This window comes from Maniola hyperantus, chromosome 2, assembly GCF_902806685.2.
Source record: "Maniola hyperantus chromosome 2, iAphHyp1.2, whole genome shotgun sequence".
Classification (NCBI taxonomy): domain Eukaryota; kingdom Metazoa; phylum Arthropoda; class Insecta; order Lepidoptera; family Nymphalidae; genus Maniola; species Maniola hyperantus.
The window spans coordinates 9703577-9727744 of record NC_048537.1 but is presented as its reverse complement, the minus strand read 5'-3'; the positions used below and the strand labels follow the sequence as shown (position 1 = coordinate 9727744).

Here is a 24168-nt window from a genome sequence, read left to right as displayed (position 1 = left end):
TTGTAATTTTTAAATTCTTCTCAGAATGGTTATGGAATTTAATGAAAAAAGAGCCGTTGATTTGGGTATGTCATACAAGGCACACAACATGCCTCATTTCCATGAAATCCAATTCACTTTGAAATGATTTACACGTGGTAAACTTTTGCAGTAGTATCAACTGATGTTTTAAATTTAAATTAATGTTATTACCAACCGTAGCTACTATAACTTTTCCAAACAAACAAATAAATAAAATATTAACTAAAGTATAAAGCATGTAAATCTAAATATTTTATCAAAGTCGCAAATAAAAAATATTCTAATCGGTTTTTAAAATATGTTTTATTTTTCATTTTTTATATATTTTTGTACATCTACTTATTGTATATAAATACTCGTGACCCGCCTCGGCTTCGGATATTTTAATTTCGGTTAATATTATATTTTTGGTTATTGTAACTCGTGAACTTTTTTCATATCTCCACGATACATTGTTTTCATACCTGTAACTCTGAGATTTACGCCGTATACACCAGAAAATCTCACACCTGGCCGGATTTTTCCGACTAAACGATTTACCACGTTTTATTAACTCGCTTTTTTGTCAGTCTGTTTATTTGTTTTTTTAAATTTTAAATTCTCGAATATGAGGTTCTAGACTTATTCTAGGTTAATTTGCATTACATGAGCTTTCTCGGTAAAGATTCTAGATTGCTCACAACAAATAAACTGTACTCACACCTGACCGATTAGTTATCGCCTGCCTACCTCATAATTTTAAAATATTTAAAAAATACGAAGAAGGGTACCTATTTCCTAATTGAAAGTTTTCCTTATTATTTTATAATACGAGTATTATTGATCTTGGGAATTGAATAAAAATAGCGATCTACGGTCTATGGTACGGTCTTGGTTATAAATACGAGAGGTATTTTTAACTTCGTTCTATTTTTGTTCGCTATCCATAATCATTATTTTCTATGTAGGTATAATTGGATACTGGCGATGATTATAGAGTGTCTATACGTGATTCTTGAAGGTTGTCGCCCTTATGCTATACCTACTGCATCTGGGTAACGGATGTTTTCATGAATAAGTCAAATAGTCTAATTTTAATAGCAAATATTTTTTATAATTTCCAAGACTGCTGCCTACATCTACTTAGATCATTTTAGATTCTGATTTCTGCCATCCAGTTTAACTAGGGTAAGTTAAGTAAGGTAAGTAAGTAGCTAAGGGTAAGCGGGTTTATTATTCACACTCATCCCGAAAACCCATCCGGGGTCCTTTTTCAAAGGGTTAAATCTCATTCGCGCCACGTCGCGAGTAGAGTTCCTCTGAAAAAGGACTCCGGTTTGACTAGTCGCCGACTAGTTTCGAACCCATCCGGGGTTACTTCGACTAACCACGTGAGTCCAACCGCTACCTACCTAAATTTATTTTATCTTTCATATTTATTTTTACTCTAGGTCTCCTACGGATCTCCTCATAATATCTGTTTCACGTAGAGAAACTCCAAGCATAGCTCTCTCCATCGCCCGCTGAGTGACTCTGAGCTTTCTTATGAGGCCCATAGTTAGCGATCATGTCTCGGATCCATGTCATCACTGGCAACACGCACTGTTCGAAAACTTTGGTCTTCAAGCACTGAAGCATCATTTTGGACAACATGTCGGATGACATCAGACGAGTCGCAGGGAGCCGCTGGATTTAGGCGGCGCAAGACCGTGGCGTGTGTAAGTCCCTACAAGAGATGACCTATGTCTAGCAGTGGACGTCTATCGGTTGATGATGATGATTTATTTTAAATTTTTCATATTAGAGATGTAGGAGAACATATCTAATGTGAAAAAATGGTTGCGTAAAAGCTTAGGTAGGTACGGCCACGGTGTTAGGAGTCAACTTAGCTTATTACTAAACATTCGGAAACTAAAAGAAAGACCTAGAAGTTTGTCGTAAGCATATCCATGTACAAGCTTACGACAAACGTTACCAAGACGCGGATGTTACCAAGATTTTATGGATTGGATTTTAAGATAAGCTGAGATAGCCGTGTGTGTGGCTAAGACGTCCGCATCCTAATCGGAGGTCGGGGGTTTGATTCCGGGTACGCACTTCCAGCTTTACAGAGTTAGGTATGTGCGTTTTAAGTAATTAAATATCACTTGCTTTTAAAGGTAAAGCGGTGAAAGAAAACATCATGAGGAAATATGCATGCCTGAGAATTCTCCACATTGTTCTCAAAGGTGTGCGAAATCTGCCAATCCGCACTCGGCCAGCGTGGTAGACTATGGCCAAAACCATTCTCAGTCTGCAAGGAGACCCGTGCTCTGTAGTAAGCCGGCGATGGGTTGCTCATGATGATGATGATGAGTGTATGAGAGTTTAGATAGAGTATGAAACTGCACATAACTAGGTATAAAAATACTCGTGTAATATTATCAAAATCCTCGCCTACACCTCGGTTCATAAGCTGACATTCGTATTTTACGGCTGTTATGCACCAGTTTCATAAACTACCTACTATCTAGCGCCCTTTTTAACCGACTTCAAAAAAAGGAGGAGGGTCTCAATTCGTCAGAATCTTTTTTTTTTACCCTATTTGATTCATTACTCTATTTTATGCAAGTGATACGTAACAGTAGCTATTCATTTAATATTGTAATATAATTAATGGTAATTAATGCTAATTATACAATAAATTATCTTTGTTATTGCATTGTTGCATCCACAATTATTGTTTGCGAATCTTTTGCGTCTTCAAACGACAACCCGGCTTAGTCTCCGTTATGAATAAAATATTTATCTACAATAATTTATTAAGAGCTCAATTATTATTACGCTGTTTAGTTAAAAATCTTTATAAAATGATAACTAATACTCAGCAGTGTTAATTAAATATTGTTTTTATGATTGTTATACGATTAATGACAATAATGTTATGCTATTATAATTATGACTGTTACAGCATTCTTGAATGTGAAATTGTTTACCAAGTTTATTGCGTTTCGAAATTACGTTTTTTTTTATATAATCGTCAGAAATCCTCCGATTTGTGTCAAAGTTCTTTTTTGGGTATTATTTCTTTATGTCTTTTACTATTTACTAGCTGATTGATCGCGTGGAATTAGGTTTTTTAAAAATCCCGTGGAAACTCTTTGATTTTCCATACACCATTATAAACCAACAAACCAACAAACAAATACACTTTCGCATTTATAATAGGGGTAGTGAGTAGTGACTAGTAGACGAAATATAGGTGTATAATATTAGAAATAAGACAGTAAAAATCTATAACCGGGCAAATGCGAGTCAGACTCGCGCACCGAGGATTCTGTTCTCGGGTATTTTTAAGACATTTTGCACGATAAATCAAAAACTATTATGCATAAAAATAAATAAAAATCTGTTTTAGAATGCACATGTAAAGCCCTTTTATAGTATGATACCCCATTTGGTTTAGTTATCTTACTTTGAAAATTAAAAATTACAATTTAAAACAAATTTTTTATGTGACGTTTTTGTTTCAACAAACTTTTTGGATTTTTTCCTTTACTTGTGCTATAAGACCTACCTACCTGCCAAATTTCATGATTCTGGGTCAACGGGAAGTAGCCTACAGGTTTTCTTGACATACACGACAGACAGACAACGGAGTGATCCTATAAGGGTTCCTAGGGTAGGGGTAAGGGTATTCCTATAAGGGTAACCCTTATAGTTTCGCCATGTCCGTCCGTCTGTCCGTCCGTACTCGGTTAATCTCAGACACTATTAGTGCTAGAAATCTGTAATTTGGCATGGGTATAAATATTAATCACGCCGATAAAGTGGTGAAATAAAATTTTGATAAATATTAAATTTAGGGTAGCTCCCCTACATGTAAAGTGGGAAACCCTAAAAATGTTGATTAAAAAAACAACAAATACCTAATTAAAAACTAACAAACAAATTTCAATTTCGTTGCCATGCAAATAAAAAATACAGTGTTACATTATCTAGTACGATGATACAGAAAGCCTTCGTGTGCTAGTCCGACTCGCACTTGACCGGTTTTAAATATTACAAGGTGTGACATTGAGATAAAATACGGATAATGTAATGTCTCCAACAAAAAATATAAAACTTAAAAATGTATTTTGTTGTTTTTTTATGCAGTGTAATTGCGCTAATCAACAAAATTTAAAGTAGAGATAAAAATATGGCTAATTAAAAACATTTCCGCTGGTAAAGTTTCCACTTCCACGGTGAAATAACGTGTTATCGTGGTTTACTATGAAGGTACAAATGATTATCATGAACAAATAATTATTTATTACTAGCTGACCCGGCGAACTTCGTACCCTAACAGTCGATTATTTTTCAGGCAATTTTTTTTCTCTCCGTAAGAACCGTTCATCCTCGTACTTCATGGAATATTATAAAAAAAAGAATTAGCGAAATCGGGTCAGCTGTTCTCGAGATTTGCGATCAGCAACACATTTAGCGATTCATTTTTATATTAATAGAGACTCTAGAGAGCCTATAAGAGCCTCGATAGGAGCGGACTGAAAACCGAAAGGTCGCCGGTTTAAATCCCACCCGTTGCACTATTGTCGTACCTACTCCTAGCACAAGCTTTACGGCGGTTAGAGTGACCGGCAAACAACTTGGACCTGGAGCAGCGTAGTGGGAGGAAGTTGGTGAATCCGGGAAGCGAAGGTCGACGTATCTACCAATCGTGTGCACTCGCGCCGACTAATCTACCAATCGCGTGCACTCGCCATTCGCCAGCCAATCACTGTACGCACTCATCCGATCCGAGTCCGTGAAAATACGTTCCTTCTTGTTTTGTATGTGAGCTTACATAATATGTCGTAGATAATCGCTGGTATTCTCACGGATGACGTATAGAATTCGGATGACGGAAGTGCAGTGCGTAATCGCCGTTATGCTTAATGATCGGGGAAAGGGAAATGTTAGTCAGCAATTAACTTGGCTAATAGGTATATCTACTTTTTTTTAAAGAAAAAAAATATTATTTTCAATTTTAAAGTAAGATAACTAGTCTAAGTGGGGTTTCATATGAAAGGGCTTTACCTGTACATTCAAAAACAATTTTTTATTTATTTTTATGCATAATAAATAGTTTTTAATTTATTGTGCAAAATGTCCAAAAAATACCCGAGTACGGAACCCTCGATGCACTAGTCTGACTCGCACTTGGTCGGTTTATTCTTCCTTTTTTTTTTCTCGTGAGGAAAATCCATCATGGGTACCACCGGCCACGGGGGTGCACAGTGGTTATCTCGGACTCCTACCGACTAAAAACCTCACGAAGTTCCACCCCACCGCTAACGACGGAGCACAAGGGACCAACAACGCCTCGTTACTCCGCCAGCGGATCTCCGCCACAGCAGACCCACCACTGGGGCACTACGTGTCCCACAGAGGCATGCCGGAACCGTCCAATGCTGGACGTAGATCTCTTGTACTCTCTTCCACTCCCTGCGACACCTGCTCTTTTAATGTCGTCTGCCCATCTAGTTATGAATAAATGAAAAAATTGTTCACAGATGCCTGCCTAAGATGCCAGGGTGAAAGCAAGAAGGACTCATATGGCAAACAAGACTGCGTGGTAGTTTGGGGCGAGTGTAACCACAGCTTCCACTTTTGCTGTATGTCTCTCTGGGTGAAGCAGAACAATCGGTGTCCTCTGTGCCAACAAGAGTGGTCGATACAACGCATGGGCAAGTAGAAGTATTTCGCCAGTTGCCATCTAGCGATATTCGGATCACATACCTCCCATAAGTTACGTTGGTTGAATCTTTCGTACTGTATATATTTTAATTATTATTAATTCATGCCGTATTCGTAAATAAAAGCTTTTATTTTAAAGCTGCTGTTTTATTATAGAATGAAAGGGACCCACTGCTAATATAAATATATAAAAGGAAAAGCTGATTGACAGCTCAAACTACTGACGCATCGGGCTGAAATTTGGCATGCAGAAATTATGACGTCCTAAAGGGTTTTTGAAAATTCAACCCCTAACAGGATAAAATAGGCGTTTTAAATTTGTGTTGTCCACGCGGACGAAGTGCGGGAATAAGCTTGTAAAGTGATATAATTAATCACGGATGTTTAAACACTCGTAAATCATGCAAAATACCACTCTGTCTCCAGTGTTTACTCTCATATAATTGACTGCATAGCAAACTTGTTTGCTGTTTTCACTGCAATGAACCAACAATGCTATCAATGGAAAGTCATGTCATATTGTGTCTATTGAGGCTATGTTATGTATATTATCCCTACACTTGACACTGACTCTGTGATCAAAATTGATTAGGTACATAAATACGAGTAGATACATATAATAAATAGCATGTGATGTAGGAACTAATAATTATTATTTATTCTTATTACATGCGATATCGATAAAACCTTTAACGTCGAAGTAATTTCAATATTTATACACATAAATAAAATTGAATATCGATATCGATTGAATTGAGATATCGAAAAACTAAATAGATATTAAGCTTTTTGACTACCTTCCTGGCGCAGTGATATGGGGTGAGTGGGAAGTCCCGGGCTCGTTTCCCGATAGGATAATTTGCGACTTTATAATCTCTAAAATATTTTTTGTACCGGCAGAGCCGTAGAATCGGAGGTATGGTGTAGTAAAAATGCCATAGGTATCTACCCCTTTCAAATTGCCTGCTTTCACTAATGTACTAAGAGCCCATGAGGGCCAGACCTTTTATAAAAGCTGAAAGTTTCCATGCGCATTGTCTCCAACACAGTGAAGAACGATCAGCAACTATGAAGTTTGGATCATGGTGGCTTTGGCAGGTAACAGGCAATAAAGACGTATAATTTTTTTTGTCAAAGTATAAAGTTTTTTTTTTTTTTCTTCGGATTAGTATCAGAAATCACGTCATGCATTGCCAGACACTTAGTACCGAGGCAACTTCCTGCCAGACACCCTTAAACTTTAATATGTCTTGGAAATATTTCCAACTAGATGATGCCCGCGACTTCGTCCGCGTGGATTTAGGTTTTTAAAAATCCCGTGGGAACTCTTTGATTTTCCGGGATAAAAAGGAGGCTATGTCCTTCCCCGGGATGCAAGCTATATCTGTACAAAATTTCGTCAAAATCGGTACAACAGATGGGCCGTGAAAGGCTAGCAGACAGACAGACACACTTTCGCATGTACTTACAGGCATGCCAAGTCTAGACATTTATTATAATATACAGCAATGTACGGATTAACTTCTTTATTCGTTTTAATACCCAATTTGAATAAATGATTTGAATTTAAATTGTTTCTATAATTATGCACCTACTCTCCGTAGCCAATCATAGTGTTTGGAGAGTCTAACTCGCGGCTAGTTGGAATCACGCGGACTCAGTAAACATGGTTTACGAAGTGCTAACGAAAAGGTGATAACTGGTGTATTCGGGTAATTATTTGCGCAGACTTGTGAAAATAACACATCCTAGGTATAGATATCTAATTCAATCAGTATCGGCCCGTTCATGAAGGCGAACCAAGCAACCACCTAGGCCCTAGGGCGCTAGAATTAGAGGGGAGGGCTGCATGTCGAGGGTATGGGAGCGGGACAGGCGCGTCTCTTCTGTGTGTAGAACCATAGCAATAAAAATTATAAAAAAATAGTTTTCAGACTCGCGCACCGAGCGTTCCGTACTCGGGTATTTTTTTTTGAAATTTTGCACGACAAATCAAAAACTATTTATCATGCATACAAATAAATAAAAACCGGCCGAGTGCGAGTCAGGCTCGCACAACGAGGGTTCCGTACTATAGTCGTATTTTTTCGACATTTTGCACGATAATTAAAAAACTATGATGCACAAAAATAAATAAAAATCTGTTTTAGAATGCACAGGGGAAGCTCTTTCATATGATACCACTTGATATAGTTATTTTGGTGTATTTATGGTGTAAATAGAACGTTAAATATGAAGCTGGTAAGTTTGAAAGGGGCGTCTTAGCCTGCCAAACTATGTTTAATTATATTTTTATCCTATGTTAATAGGACATAATCTATGTATATATTTTTGTTAATTATTAATAAAGACATTTTTCAAACAAACAAAAACAAAACTGTACGACCAATTGCATTTGTGTTTTACAAATATTAATAAAATCCATACTTCCAATCAATCCATATTTTTTTACGTAGGTCAAGCCATATCCGTGAAGTATCCGTGTCCGCAATTCAAAAGTTGCATCGACCGACCGCTTGCTTTATTGGTTTTTTTATGAAACGTGACTGCGGGGACGAATGACATTTTAAACTTGTTTCCTGGTAAATAGGTATTATCATATTTTTTGTATCCTCATTTACCTTGAAACATGAGCGGTATTTTAGCGATACGAACGAGAACGGCGACTTGTTTCGCCACACCCGGCCAGGCCTCCTCCGCCGACCAATCAGAAGCCTCCACCGCGGGCTGTAATCAGACTTTCAACACATTAGACTTCGGTCAGCCTTGGATGGATACGAACAATCATTGCATTAATGCAAAGTATGCGTTATTGCAACTTGCAAGGTAAGTACAGACTTTGTATCATGACGATTTTTGTGAAAAGTTTACGTAAGTAATTGATTGGTTTTCAGGTAAGTAAGTATAACTTATTTATAAATACGGTTATTGTGTCATTGAGTTTATGTAGTTAGAGAAACAGGTACCCACTTATGGCGTAGGTATCCAATATGACGAGGTAGGTATCTGTTTCTCAGGCATGATTGTCGTCAAACGCAAGCCTATCTCACAATAAAATAAAATAAACATTTTTGGGGTATTACTATATCACTGTACAGTGTACATTTTTATAGTACATTATTAATAAATACCTACCAAAGTAGGTGATTCAATTTCTTTAATTTCTTTTTAGGGTTCCGTACCCAAAGAGTAAAACGGGACCCTATTACTAAGACTCCGCTGTCCGTCCGTCTGTCACCAGGCTATATCTCATGTACCGTGATAGTTAGACTGTTGAAATTTTTACAGATGTATTTCTGTTGCTGCTATAACACCAAATAAAAGTATTTAAGAGGGCTCTCATACAACAGACATGATTTTTTTTGCCGTTTTAATAGATATACGGTACGATTTGGTACGGAACCCTTCGTGCGCGAGACCGACTCGCACTTGGCTGGTTTTATATCTTTTGGGAAATGCTAGCCATGAAAACATTAATTAAATAAGTTTCTTGATACTTATTGTCCTTAGAAATTTTCCATCTAAAGCATAACAAGTTAATGTTTATGAAACCATACACGCCTAAGTACTTGGAATTCGCATACGATAAATGCTTGCAATGTGAATCCAGCTCTCGAACATTCGCAGTGGAAATACAAATGTATGGAAAATTTTCCTGTCATGAAATAAACACCAGTTTTTGGATTTCCGATCAATATAGAAAGGCACCTGTACTTTTGGAAATTCGTGGAAATAGGTAAGTATTTTTGACATGTTTGTTGAAACTGAATATGGCTGGTTGGTTTCTGTATTGCAAAATTGTATATTTGTAAGAAAAACTTGATTTTTAGGGAATCGCAAAAGAAAAAGAATCCTTATGGGATCACTTCTACTATCTAGCTATCAAGACCCATGATCCCAGGAACTACCTACTAACTAAGTACTTACAAAAGTTTTATGTGTAGATAAGTAATTCGATTAGTCTGTTTGTTTAGATACCTACTACCTTATATTGACGACCTAATAACCATCCAATCAATATGGCATCTATTTAACATTTGATATAAACAATGAGAATATTCATAATATTGCTCTACCTATAGTACTGCATTGAATATGCATAGCGTTAAGACGTTGTGCACATTAGAATCTTTGAGCACTAATATAATTATTTCATTGTAAGTTTATTTTGTAAAAAAATTCTAACCGTGCTCAGAAATTAAATTTATAAAAAAATCAAAATAGACTTTTTTGGAAAAAAAAATTGCCACAAAAATCTTCCAGTAGTAGGTACTAACTACTACCAATCTAAAAATCTAGTATTTCTAGTGCAAGTTACAACACTAGCTGAGTGAAAGCTTATTGTCTAATATCTAAACCACAGTTAACGGAAACTTGCCTCTAGTACTCCGTTACTCCTTCTTCAAATGTTTCTCCGAATAATGAAAGAAGCTTGACAGTTAAGTATCTAATAGTCATGATAGGCTAGCTATCTGCATACCAAATTTCAGCTCGATCCATCCAGTGATTTGAGCCAGCTGTGCGTTGATAGATCGCTGCGTTGATCTTTTCAGCCAGACAGTCAGATCAGCTTTTCCTTGTATACATATAGATGCGAAAGTGTGTTTTTTGTTGGTTTGTCCTTCAATCACATCACATCAGAGCAATGGATCGACCTGATTTTTTGCATGGGTATGGACAGTGGGGGTATAGTGTAACACGCGGCACAATATAACTTTACGCTTAAAAAATTAAATTTCCAAAGTTATCGCGCTCTTTTTTTGACCAATACAGGATTTTTAAATTACTTTCTGTTTCATCATAGCCCTTTGATGCCAGCCAGCTTTCACTTGCTTTGGCTAAATTAAATTAATTTATTTTGTATGTTTTATAACGATTTCGGGTAGGTGGGTTTCACAAAAATGGTCTAAAACTAATAACTTTGTTGGCAACGGCCCCCATATTTTTATTGTAAAGATAAAAAAGAGTAAAAAGTATGTTCGTACTCTACTCTATGAACTCTAGACAATTAGATAGGTAGATACATCTCGCATGGTAAGAAAAAAAAATCCAGGCTTTTTATGAATACTAGCACCCCTTAAAAATAATTAAATTGAATTTCTAATTCATTATTCGGTTTTGGGTCAATGTTCTACACCAAATACAAAAATTTCAGTTTGGGGTTTCAAATTTCAAATTTCAGGGTTTGTAACTCGTTTCGTCTGCGATATAGAGGACAGATAGACAGACAGTAGGGCTCCGTTTTACCATTTGGATACAGAGCCCTAAAAATTTGGCCCTGCTCTTATCAAGGCACTGATAATAAAACAATGCGAAACATAATCGTATTAATTGATCTGCTAATGTACGGTTGCCCTAATTCGTTCCACTTTAAAAACAGTCGGAAAATTCCGCTTGGAATCGAAGACAATTAGTTCCATCTACTTGTATTAGACTGTCTCTTGATTTATCTTCTCCATTTGACATGCAACATTTCTTGGAGACAGCTGTCTTACATCGTCTAACCGGGCTACTGAGGGTTGAAAAATTCCAAGGTTTTTTTTTTAGAGAACAATTTTCTACATAAGTACCTAATAAATTCGAAGTATACCTTTCAATGTCATAATTTATTATAAACACTAGCTGATGCCCGCGACGATTTACGTTTTTCAAAATCCCACGGGAACTCTTTGATTTGCCGAGATAAAAAGTAGCCTAAGTGGTATTCCAGGGTATAATCTATCTCCATTCCAAATTTCAGCCAAATCCGTTCAATAGTTTTTGCGTGTTTGAGTAACAAACATCTAAACATCCACACTTTCACATTTATAATATTACTAGCGACCCGACCCGGCTTCGTATGGGTGCAAGGTGATTATACTATACCTATAAACCTTCCTCTTGAATCACTCTATCTATTGGTGAAAACCGCATTAAAATCCATTTCGTAGTTTAAAAGATCTACGCGTTCATACATACAGACAGAGCGGGAAGCGACTTTATTTTTTACTATGTAGAGATATTAGGATTGCATACTTTTTTTTTTAACCTATGGTAAAATTGTACCGTAAATTGTTTATTTTGAAAACTATCTAAGAGAAATCAGTCGGGCTCGGGCACAAATCCCAATGTCGATCACTACGGTGGCAATTTCATTATTATCGCACAAGCTAAGCAACTTTAAAATATTTATATTGCAACCGACGACCATCGTTATTTAGTAATCTAAGGAATTGTGAGCGAGCCGCTCGGCTGGCGACGATAATAACAAAAACCTCGCTTCTCCCAGGCTCGTTCTTGTAAACTTGTATGTGTTGGTCAGTCTTATATATTCAAACAGATTAATTTGAGCCTAGGAATAAACGGATTTGTTCTGTATCGTATTTTTTCTCATGTTGCATCGACGTTTGACGTAGGTACCTAGTAAAATAATCTAAATGTTGGCTGTAACCAACTAACGAGCTAATTTAATGGTCATCCTTATTCAGAAAACTTTAGGGAACAGACTTTTTTCTTCATGTCTTGATTTAATTGCACTAAATAAATAAAAAAATTGCATAGACTCCGCAAAGAAGTTACCCGCAACCCTGAGTCCGGCATAACTCGGATATCCTGCATCGATAATACTTTTGTAATGAATTCAGTTTTAATTTAAAAAATCCTCGGATTATTCTAGTGGGTAGAGATGGTGTCAAAAGTAGCTATACGCAAACGTTTACACATGAATAATCCGTGTAATGCCGCCCGATATAAACATGACGCTACCCCATAACCCGATATAAACTGTTCGAGGCCATACTTATTGTTTATTTGTCTCAAATCCCAAAATTTACTGTGAAATCTAGAGTCTTCAAAGTACGTGATAGGGTTCTACTGTGCACACTCTAGTTGTCTATTTCAGATTAATCAAATAATTATATCAAACTCATCGTATCCTAAATTATAAATAAGTAAATTGTCATGCTTGAGGATTTACCAGAGTTTTTAAGCTTATTTCGTGGTTTAACGACATATTGTATTTTTTTATTTTTTTTTTATTCACATACAAGTTAGCCCTTGACTGCAATCTCACCTGGTGGTAAGTGATGATACAGTCTAAGATGATAGCGGGCTAACCTGGAAGGGGCAGTTTTTAGTAAACCCATACCCCTTTGGTTTCTACACGGCATCGTACCGGAACGCTAAATCGCTTGGCGGCACGGCTTTGCCGGTAGGGTGGTAACTAGCCACGGCCGAAGCCTCCCACCAGACCAGAGCTTCTGTAAGTATTGTATAAAACAGGTACATACCACGATTAATTCGGCGATTTTTAACTGCCGATATTTCGACTCAATTGCATGAGTCGTGGTCACGACGGGACTGCAGTGCTGCAAGAGTGCCGGTGTGCCGGACTATGAGTCATGCAACTGAGTCGAAATATCGGCACTTAAAAATCGTGGTATGTACCCGTTTTATACAATACAATATTGGTATATTGTATTGTATAAAACGGGTACATACCACGATTACAATTTAAACTCTGGTGAGTTTAAATTGTAATCTGTCGGTAAACGCAGCCAGTGTACGCAATACGCATCATTCTACGCAGTACCTCCTCGTTTGACACAAATGTGGTGATGCTATTTGTGGCGCATTCCCTAGTTTGTTATTTTTAGCTACCTCGCTGTGTTGTAATAGCTTAGGCCCTAGACTTACATTGAATAATACTTTTATATACATAGCATACCGAGAATGACTTATTATGTAGTTATTATTCTTGGAATCTTGTAGATATACATTTAGATTAACTTTTGAAATAGCTTCTATCTGTTTTTGCAAGAATCTGTTGACAATATTGAATCTATTTTAAAGTGCGCTCATGTTCTTGGACTATAAAACCTATAGGTAAGCTGATCTCATTGTAGTCTGAAGGCGATTTTGACCGTCCGTCTTAAAATTTTCGTCAATCATTCGGTACCTTCGTGTCATAGCTCTATGTGTGAAGAAGTTTTCCATACAAATTCATGGCTACTATATTGTACAAATATTTTTAAATTAGTCAAGCCTTCACAGAAGTTTCTTTACATAAGGCATATTGTGTATTTATTAAAAAAATATTTAAGGCCTTCATAAATTAAGTGTGCGACCAACAGTTCTAAATATTTTAGATGATAGAAAAATCAATAGGTACTCAGTGAATAATTTCCCATGGCTGCCCCAATTTCAAAATGGATTCTTGTTTGTGTATTTATGAAAGTATAAAGTACGATTCTTTTTTTACTGATTCATGAAGGTCGTGGATGTCTTAAATATAAAAACAATCGTCATAGTCTAAAACATAATTGCCACTTCGTGACGATCTACTCAGTAGGTATCTTTATAATTTTTATGACAGTCTTTTAGACTTTCATTATCATTCAGAACATTTCACGAGGAAGGTATATGTATCGTAATATACCTAACACATATTCGTCTATGGAATAGGTGAGCCCACCCGTGCAATGGCGGAACGGAACAGATCAACTAGTAAATAAAATAACTGTAGTAATTGTTTACAGCATTTTGGTATTCATTCAACGCATTGCGCATTCACGAGTTTGGTATGCAACTTCAATGAAACCTACTCATAACTGCTTAAAATAAATATTAATTGAAGGTTTAATTCCTCGCGATGATTACCTTCGCTGAATAACACGAATTGCTATAATTACAGCGAATTATAAACGTAAATTATTGTCTAAGACAGTTGATTAAGAAAACTATTATTCGCGTGCCATCATCTAGCGCATTGATCATGAGATATTGTTAAATGGTCTCATCGTGGCGCCATTAGCAAGAATGCTTATTAAGAATTTCTGTTGCGTACACATTAAGTGGACGTGGTTTAAAACCGTGCGCAGTAAGGGTTGCATATATGCATTATTATTAGGTATAGGTACCTAATTGCATTCGTTAATTGAATAACAACGGCGCAATTACTTACTGAATCACACTAAAATTGTCTGTCCGTCTGTACCGCTACACCACATACGTTTACGCTAATCCCTTTTTTAGTAAATATATTTTTTTGTGGTCGTTAAAAGGTGATTTAAATGTACAATGGTACTGATTCTAACCACAACTAAATTTTAGAGTACATATTGGCATCCCCTTCCTACAAATATAATATGAAAAGGACGGATATGGACAGAAAACCCTGTAACATTTTATGATGTATGATGATAATGTACACATTATTTTGCATTTACCATTAATATTTAAACTTTTAATCAGTTTACACTATACATAAATGAAACGAAAGGTGCCGTCAACCTTTTTAAAAATATTTAATAATCGTGTTTATCTAATTGGTAGCTGGCGTTCTTTTTATTGTCTGTTGTATCTCCTAAATTCCTTTATCTGATTCGTTTCATATGCAGTGCTGTTTAACATTGATCGAGGTGTGAATGTAAAAGGCAAACATGTGAGTAGGTACATTCATAAGCTTCGAATTATAGATGTTCCAAGGTTTAATGGAAAAGTACTGGGAGAAAAGCGCGCGAATGATCCATTCGTTGGTGTATCTTCCAGTGGTCTTAAACATTTTCACGATTTAAAACTTCACAGTAGCCCGGCGCGGCGCGACGCGTAGTGTGAAATTAGAAGAAATTCTAATTTGTATGTTACCTACTTTTGTGCTTTTAAGTTACGTGTCTAGGTCGTAGTTTAATATGTTATGCTTTGTTCGACTTTTGATGGAATTTTATCTAATTCGATTGAACATAATAATATGTATCACATACCTATTTACTACAGAAAAGACTAATACTTGTCGGCGAAGTGAATAAAAAATAGCAAAAGAGTCATATAAAATTATACATTTACCTAAATGGAAATGGATTTTAGGACAAAAAAATTTAAACCATTCGAATATTACCAAAACTGTTGTGTCTATACAGTGTTGTTTCTGTCATAATAATGATTGTGTTTATCAATTTTGAAGTAATAAATAACCTTCTCATTGTTTTCAGTATGGTTTAGCACGACTGTTGAACCTGAATATGTCAGCAATACACCAACACACAGGCAACACACTCTTGCACAATTTATAATACCTACACAACACACACTTTGACAATAAGTGTATGCATTTAGGTTCGTGTTTATGTGTGAAAGAATATGTAGAGGCGCCTTCGATATTTAATTTACCCTCACATATAGTCTACGACAGGTTGCAATGGCAATCGGGGTATGAGGCGGGAGGACGCCCCGCACACCAACACGTCACCCGCGCTCGCCCGCACCGGATTAGCGCGGGGGCTGTGCGGGTCTGCGGGCATTCCCTCCCAGATGGCCATTTCGACCCGTCGCGTATACTATACTTGATTATTTGATTATTTGTAAGTGTGAATGCCATACGAGTAGGTACACCGGATACTGAACATTTTTTACAGAACAGAAATGTGTTATAATTACTAATTAAGCAACTAATTAGTACCTACTTTTATATTTCTATCGAAATTCCTTCTCCTAATTAACTAGGTATTATATGTACAGCAAGAACGCAGGATCTTCTGCTGATACTAAAATGTCTCTTAGAGGTCTTCATATAGCACTATAAGTTAGTGCTTAAAAGCTTCTTATTATGCTTTCTCTATGCTAGGATAACGTGTGCCAATTACCAGTAGATTGACGACAATATATTACAATAATTTAACGAGTTAAAAGTAACCCTATAAGTGCTTGTATATTGTAATTTTTAAATTCTTCTCAGAATGGTTATGGAATTTAATGAAAAAAGAGCCGTTGATTTGGGTATGTCATACAAGGCACACAACATGCCTCATTTCCATGAAATCCAATTCACTTTGAAATGATTTACACGTGGTAAACTTTTGCAGTAGTATCAACTGATGTTTTAAATTTAAATTAATGTTATTACCAACCGTAGCTACTATAACTTTTCCAAACAAACAATAAATAAAATATTAACTAAAGTATAAGCATGTAAATCTAAATATTTTATCAAAGTCGCAAATAAAAAATATTCTAATCGGTTTTTAAAATATGTTTTATTTTTCATTTTTTATATATTTTTGTACATCTACTTATTGTATATAAATACTCGTGACCCGCCTCGGCTTCGGATATTTTAATTTCGGTTAATATTATATTTTTGGTTATTGTAACTCGTGAACTTTTTTCATATCTCCACGATACATTGTTTTCATACCTGTAACTCTGAGATTTACGCCGTATACACCAGAAAATCTCACACCTGGCCGGATTTTTTCCGACTAAACGATTTACCACGTTTTATTAACTCGCTTTTTTGTCAGTCTGTTTATTTGTTTTTTTAAATTTTAAATTCTCGAATATGAGGTTCTAGACTTATTCTAGGTTAATTTGCATTACATGAGCTTTCTCGGTAAAGATTCTAGATTGCTCACAACAAATAAACTGTACTCACACCTGACCGATTAGTTATCGCCTGCCTACCTCATAATTTTAAATATTTAAAAAATACGAAGAAGGGTACCTATTTCCTAATTGAAAGTTTTCCTTATTATTTTATAATACGAGTATTATTGATCTTGGGAATTGAATAAAAATAGCGATCTACGGTCTATGGTACGGTCTTGGTTATAAATACGAGAGGTATTTTAACTTCGTTCTATTTTTGTTCGCTATCCATAATCATTATTTTCTATGTAGGTATAATTGGATACTGGCGATGATTATAGAGTGTCTATACGTGATTCTTGAAGGTTGTCGCCCTTATGCTATACCTACTGCATCTGGGTAACGGATGTTTTCATGAATAAGTCAAATAGTCTAATTTTAATAGCAAATATTTTTTATAATTTCCAAGACTGCTGCCTACATCTACTTAGATCATTTTAGATCTGATTTCTGCCATCCAGTTTAACTAGGGTAAGTTAAGTAAGGTAAGTAAGTAGCTAAGGGTAAGCGGGTTATTATCACACTCATCCCGAAAACCCATCCGGGGTCCTTTTTCAAAGGGTTAAATCTCATTCGCGCCACGTCGCGAGTAGAGTTCCTCTGAAAAAGGACTCCGGTTTGACTAGTCGCCGACTAGTTTCGAACCCATCCGGGGTTACTTCGACTAACCACGTGAGTCCAACCGCTACCTACCTAAAATTTATTTTATCTTTCATATTTATTTTACTCTAGGTCTCCTACGGATCTCCTCATAATATCTGTTTCACGTAGAGAAACTCCAAGCAATAGCTCTCTCCATCGCCCGCTGAGTGACTCTGAGCTTTCTTATGAGGCCCATAGTTAGCGATCATGTCTCGGATCCATGTCATCACTGGCAACACGCACTGTTCGAAAACTTTGGTCTTCAAGCACTGAAGCATCATTTTGGACCAACATGTCGGATGACATCAGACGAGTCGCAGGGAGCCGCTGGATTTAGGCGGCGCAAGGACCGTGGCGTGTGTAAGTCCCTACAGAGATGACCTATGTCTAGCAGTGGACGTCTATCGGTTGATGATGATGATTTATTTTAAATTTTTCATATTAGAGATGTAGGAGAACATATCTAATGTGAAAAAATGGTTGCGGTAAAAGCTTAGGTAGGTACGGCCACGGTGTTAGGAGTTCAACTTAGCTTATTACTAAACATTCGGAACTAAAAGAAGACCTAGAAGTTTGTCGTAAGCATATCCATGTACAAGCTTACGACAAACGTTACCAAGACGCGGACTGTTACCAAGATTTTATGGATTGGATTTTTAAGATAAGCTGAGCTAGCCGTGTGTGTGGCTAAGACGTCCGCATCCTAATCGGAGGTCGGGGGTTTGATTCCGGGTACGCACTTCCAGCTTTACAGAGTTAGGTATGTGCGTTTTAAGTAATTAAATATCACTTGCTTTTAAAGGTTAAAGCGGTGAAAGAAACATCATGAGGAATATGCATGCCTAGCGAATTCTCAACATTGTTCTTCAAAGGTGTGCGAAATCTGCCAATCCGCACTCGGCCAGCGTGGTAGACTATGGGCCAAAACCATTCTCAGTCTGCAAGGAGGACCCGTTGCTCTGTAAGTAAGCCGCGATGGGTTGCTCATGATTGATGATGATGAGTGTATGAGAGTTTAGATAGAGTATGAAACTGCACATAACTAGGTATAAAAATACTCGTGTAATATTATCAAAATCCTCGCCTACACCTCGGTTCATAAGGCTGACATTCGTATTTTACGGCTGTGTATGCCTCATCCAGTTTCATAAACTACCTAATATCTAGCGCCCTTTGTTAACCGACTTCAAAAAAAGGAGGAGGGTCTCAATTCGTCAGAATCTTTTTTTTGTTACCCTATTGATATTCCTACTCTATTTTATGGCAAGTGATACGTAACACGTAGATATCATTTATATTGTAATATAATTAATGGAATTAATGCTAATTATACAATAAATTATCTTGTTATTGCATTGTTGCATCCACAATTATGTTTGCGAATCTTTTGCGTCTTCAAACGACAACCCGGCTTAGTCTCCGTTATGAAATAAAATATTTATCTACAATAATTATTAAGAGCTCATTATTATTACGCTGTTTAGTTAAAATCTTTATAAATGATAACTAATACTCAGCATGGTTAATTACATATTGTTTTTATGATTGTTATACGATTAATTGACCAATAATGTTATGCTATTATAATTATGACTGTTACAGCATTCTTGAATGTGAAATTGTTTACCAAGTTTATTGCGTTTCGAAATTACGTTTTTTTTTATATAATCGTCAGAAATCCTCCGATTTGTGTCAAAGTTCTTTTTTGGGTATTATTTCTTTATGTCTTTTACTATTTACTAGCTGATTGATCGCGTTGGAATTAGGTTTTTTTAACAAATCCCGTGGAAACTCTTTGATTTTCCATACACCATTATAACCAACAAACCAACAAACAAATACACTTTCGCATTTATAATAGGGGTAGTGGAGTAGTGACTAGTAACGAAAATATAGGTGTATAATATTAGAAATAAGACAGTAAAAATCTATAACCGGGCAAATGCGAGTCAGACTCGCGCACCGAGGATTCTGTTCTCGGGTATTTTTAAGACATTTTGCACGATAAATCAAAAACTATTATGCATAAAATTAATAAAAATCTGTTTTAGAATGCACATGTAAAGCCCTTTTATAGTATGATACCCCATTTGGGTTGTTATCTTACTTTGAAAATTAAAACTTACAATTTAAAACAAATTTTTTATGTGACGTGTTTGGTTCACAACAAACTTTTTGGATTTTTTCCTTTACTTGTGCTATAAGACCTACCTACCCTGCCAAATTCATGATTCTGGGTACAACGGGAAGTAGCCTACAGGTTTGTCTTGACATACACGACAGACAGACACCGGAGTGAGCACTATAAGGGTTCCTAGGGTAGGGGTAAGGGTATTACCTATAAGGGTAACCCTTATAGTTTCGCCATGTCCGTCCGTCTGTCCGTCCGTACTCGGTAATCTCAGCCACTATTAGTGCTAGCAATCTGTAATTTGCATGTGGTATAAACTATTAATCACGCCGATAAAGTGGTGAAATAAAATTTTGATAAATATTAAATTTAGGGTAGCTCCCCTACATGTAAAGGTGGGAAACCCTAAAAATGTTGGATTAAAAAACAACAAAATACCTATTAAAAACTAACAAACAATTTCAATTTCGTTGCCATGCAAATAAAAAAATACAGTGTTACATTATCTAGTACGATGATACAGAAAGCCCTTCGTGTGCTAGTCCGACTCGCACTTGACCGGTTTTAAATATTACAAGGTGTGACATTGAGATAAAATACGGATAATGTAATGTCTCCAAACAAAACATATAAAACTTAAAATGTATTTTTGTTGTTTTTTTTATGCAGTGTAATTGCGCTAATCAAACAAAATTTAAAGTAGAGATAAAAATATGGCTAATTAAAACATTTCCGCTGGTAAAGTTTCCACTTCCACGGTGAAATAACGTGTTATCTGTGGTTTACTATGAAGGTACAAAGATTATCATGAACAAATAATTATTTATTACTAGCTGACCCGGCGAACTTCGTACCCTAACAGTCCGATTATTTTTCAGGCAATTTTTTTCTCTCAGTAAGAACCGGTCATCCTCGTACTTCATGGAATATTATAAAAAAAGAATTAGCCGAAATCGGGTCAGCTGTTCTCGAGATTTGCGATCAGCAACACATTTAGCGATTCATTTTTATATAATAGAGACTCTAGAGAGCCTATAAGAGCCTCGATAGGAGCGGACTGAAAACGAAAGGTCGCCGGTTTAATTCCCACCGTTGCACTATGTTCGTACCTATCCTAGCACAAGCTTACGGCGGTTAGAGGACCGGCAAACAACTTGGACCTGGAGAGCCGTAGTGGGAGGGAAGTTGGTGAATCCGGGAAGCGAAGGTCCGACGTATCTACCAATCGTGTGCACCTCGCGCCGACTAATCTACCAATCGCGTGCACTCGCCCATTCGCCAGCCCATCACTGTACGCACTCATCCGATCCGAGTTCCGTGAAAATACGGTTCCTTCTTGTTTTGTATGTGAGCTTACATAATATGTCGTAGATAATCGCTGGTATTCTCCGGATGACCGTAGGAATTCGGATGACGGAAGTGCAGTGCGTAATCGCCGTTATGCTTAATGATCGGGGAAAAGGGAAATGTTAGTCAGCAAATTAACTGGCTAATAGGTATATCTACTTTTTTTTAAAGAAAAAAAATATTATTTTCAATTTTAAAGTAAGATAACTAGTCTAAGTGGGGTTTCATATGAAAGGGCTTTACCTGTACATTCAAAAACAATTTTTTATTTATTTTTATGCATAATCAAATAGTTTTAATTTATTGTGCAAAATGTCCAAAAAAATACCCGAGTACGGAAACCCTCGATGCACTAGTCTGACTCGCACTTGGTCGGTTTATTCTTCCTTTTTTTTTCTCGTGAGGAAAATCCATCATGGGTACCACCGGCCACGGGGGTGCACAGTTGGTTATCTCGGACTCTACCGACTAAAAACCTCACGAAGTTTCCACCCCACCGCTAACGACGGAGCACAAGGGACCCAACAACGCCTCGTTACTACTCCGCCAGCGGATCTCCGCCACAGCAGACCCACCACTGGGGCACCTTACGTGTCCCACAGAGGCATGCCGGACCGTCCAATGCTGGACGTAGATCTCTTGTACTCCTCTTCCACTCCCTGCGGACACCTGCTCTTTTAATGTCGTCTGCCCATCTAGTTATGAATAAATGAAAAAAATTGTTCACAGATGCCTGCCTAAGATGCCAGGGTGAAAGCAAGAAGGACTCATATGGCAACAGACTGCGTGGTAGTTTGGGGCGAGTGTAACCACAGCTTCCACTTTTGCTGTATGTCTATCTTGGGTGAAGCCAGAACAATCGGTGTCCTCTGTGCCAACAAGACGTGGTCGATACAACGCATGGGGCAAGTAGAAGTATTTGCCAGTTGCATTCCTCTAGCGATATTCGGATCACATACCTCCCATAAGTTACGTTGGTTGAATCTTTCGTACTGTATATATATTTTATTATATTAATTACTGCCGTATTCGTAATAAAAGCTTTTATTTTAAAGCTGTGTTTTATTATAGAATGAAAGGGACCCATGCTAATATAAAATATATAAAAAGGAAAAGCTGATTGACAGCTCAAACTACTGACGCATCGGGCTGAAATTGGCATGCAGAAATTATGACGTCCTAACGGGTTTTTGAAAATTCAACCCCTAACAGGATAAATAGGCGTTTTAAATTTGTGTTGTCCCGCGGAACGAAGTGCGGGAATAAGCTTGTAAATTGATATAATTAATCACGGATGTTTAAAACACTCGTAAATCATGCAAAATACCACTCTGTCTCCAGTGTTTACTCTCATATAATTGACTGCATAGCAACTTGTTTGCTGTTGTTTCAACTGCAATGAACCAACATGCTATCAATGGAAAGTCATGTCATATTGTGTCTATTGAGGCTATGGTTATGTATATTATCCCTACCTTGACACGTGACCGCTGTGATCAAAATTGATTAGATGTACATAAATACGAGTAGATCCATAATATAAAATAGCATGTGATGTAGGAACTATAATTATTATTTATTCTTATTACATGCGATATCGATAAAACCTTTAACCACGTCGAAGTAATTTCAATATTTATACAATAAATAAAATTGAATATCGAATCGATTGAATTGAGATATCGAAAAACTAAATAGATATTAAGCTTTTTGACTACCTTCCTGGCGCAGTGATATGGGGTGAGTGGGATAGTCCCGGGCTCGTTTCCCGATAGGATAATTTGCGACTTTATAATCTCTAAAATATTTTTTGTACCGGCAGAGCCGTAGAATCGGATGGTATGGTGTAGTAAAATTGCCATTGGTATCTACCCCTTTCAAATTGCATGCTTTCACTAATGTACTAAGGAGCCCATGAGGGCCAGACATTTTATAAAAGCTGAAAGTTTCCATGCGCATTGTCTCCAACACAGTGAAGAACGATCAGCAACTATGAAGTTCGGATCACTGGTGGCTTTGGCAGGTAACAGGCAATAAAGACGTATAATTTTTTTTGTCAAAGTATAAAGTTTTTTTTTTTTTTTCTTCGGATTAGTATCAGAAATCACGTCATGCATTGCCAGACACTTAGTACCGAGGCAACTTCCTGCCAGACACCCTTAAACTTTAATATGTCTTGGAAATATTTCCAACTAGATGATGCCCGCGACTTCGTCCGCGTGGATTTAGGTTTTTAAAAATCCCGTGGGAACTCTTTGATTTTCCGGGATAAAAAGGAGGCTATGTCCTTCCCCGGGATGCAAGCTATATCTGTACAAATTTCGTCAAAATCGGTACAACAGATGGGCCGTGAAAGGCTAGCAGACAGACAGACACACTTTCGCATGTACTTACAGGCATGCCAAGTCTAGACATTTATTATAATATACAGCAATGTACGGATTAACTTCTTTATTCGTTTTAATACCCAATTTGAATAAATGATTTGAATTTAAATTGTTTCTATAATTATGCACCTACTCTCCGTAGCCAATCATAGTGTTTGGAGAGTCCTAACTTCGCGGCTAGTTGGAATCACGCGGACTCAGTAAACATGGTTACGAAGTGCTAACGAAAGGTGATAACTGGTGTATTCGGGGTAATTATGTTGCGCAGACTTGTGAAAATAACACATCCTAGGTATAGATATCTAATTCATCAGTAATCGGCCCGTTCATGAAGGCGAACCAAGCAACCACCTAGGCCCTAGGGCGCCTAGAATTAGAGGGGAGGGCTGCATGTCGAGGGTTATGGGAGCGGGACAGGCGCGGTCCTTCTTCTGTGTGTAGAACCATAGCACTAAAAAATTATAAAAAATAGTTTTCAGACTCGACCCGCCCCCGAGCATTACCGTAATACGGGTATTTTTTTTTGAAATTTTTGCACGACAA

The 24168-nt window shown here is 37.0% G+C and overlaps 1 protein-coding gene across 1 annotated transcript in view; it reads left to right on the top strand.

The window, feature by feature from the left end:
* The window catches only part of Roc2 (Regulator of cullins 2), a 36404-nt gene extending 30548 nt beyond the window's left edge, over positions 1 to 5856 (top strand). The window contains exon 2 of the mRNA XM_034982194.2: positions 5535 to 5856. Within this exon, the coding sequence (XP_034838085.1) occupies positions 5535 to 5716 (182 nt within the window). The 3' untranslated portion in view covers positions 5717 to 5856. The remainder of the gene's footprint in view (positions 1 to 5534) is intronic.
* The last annotated feature ends 18312 nt before the right edge of the window (positions 5857 to 24168 follow it).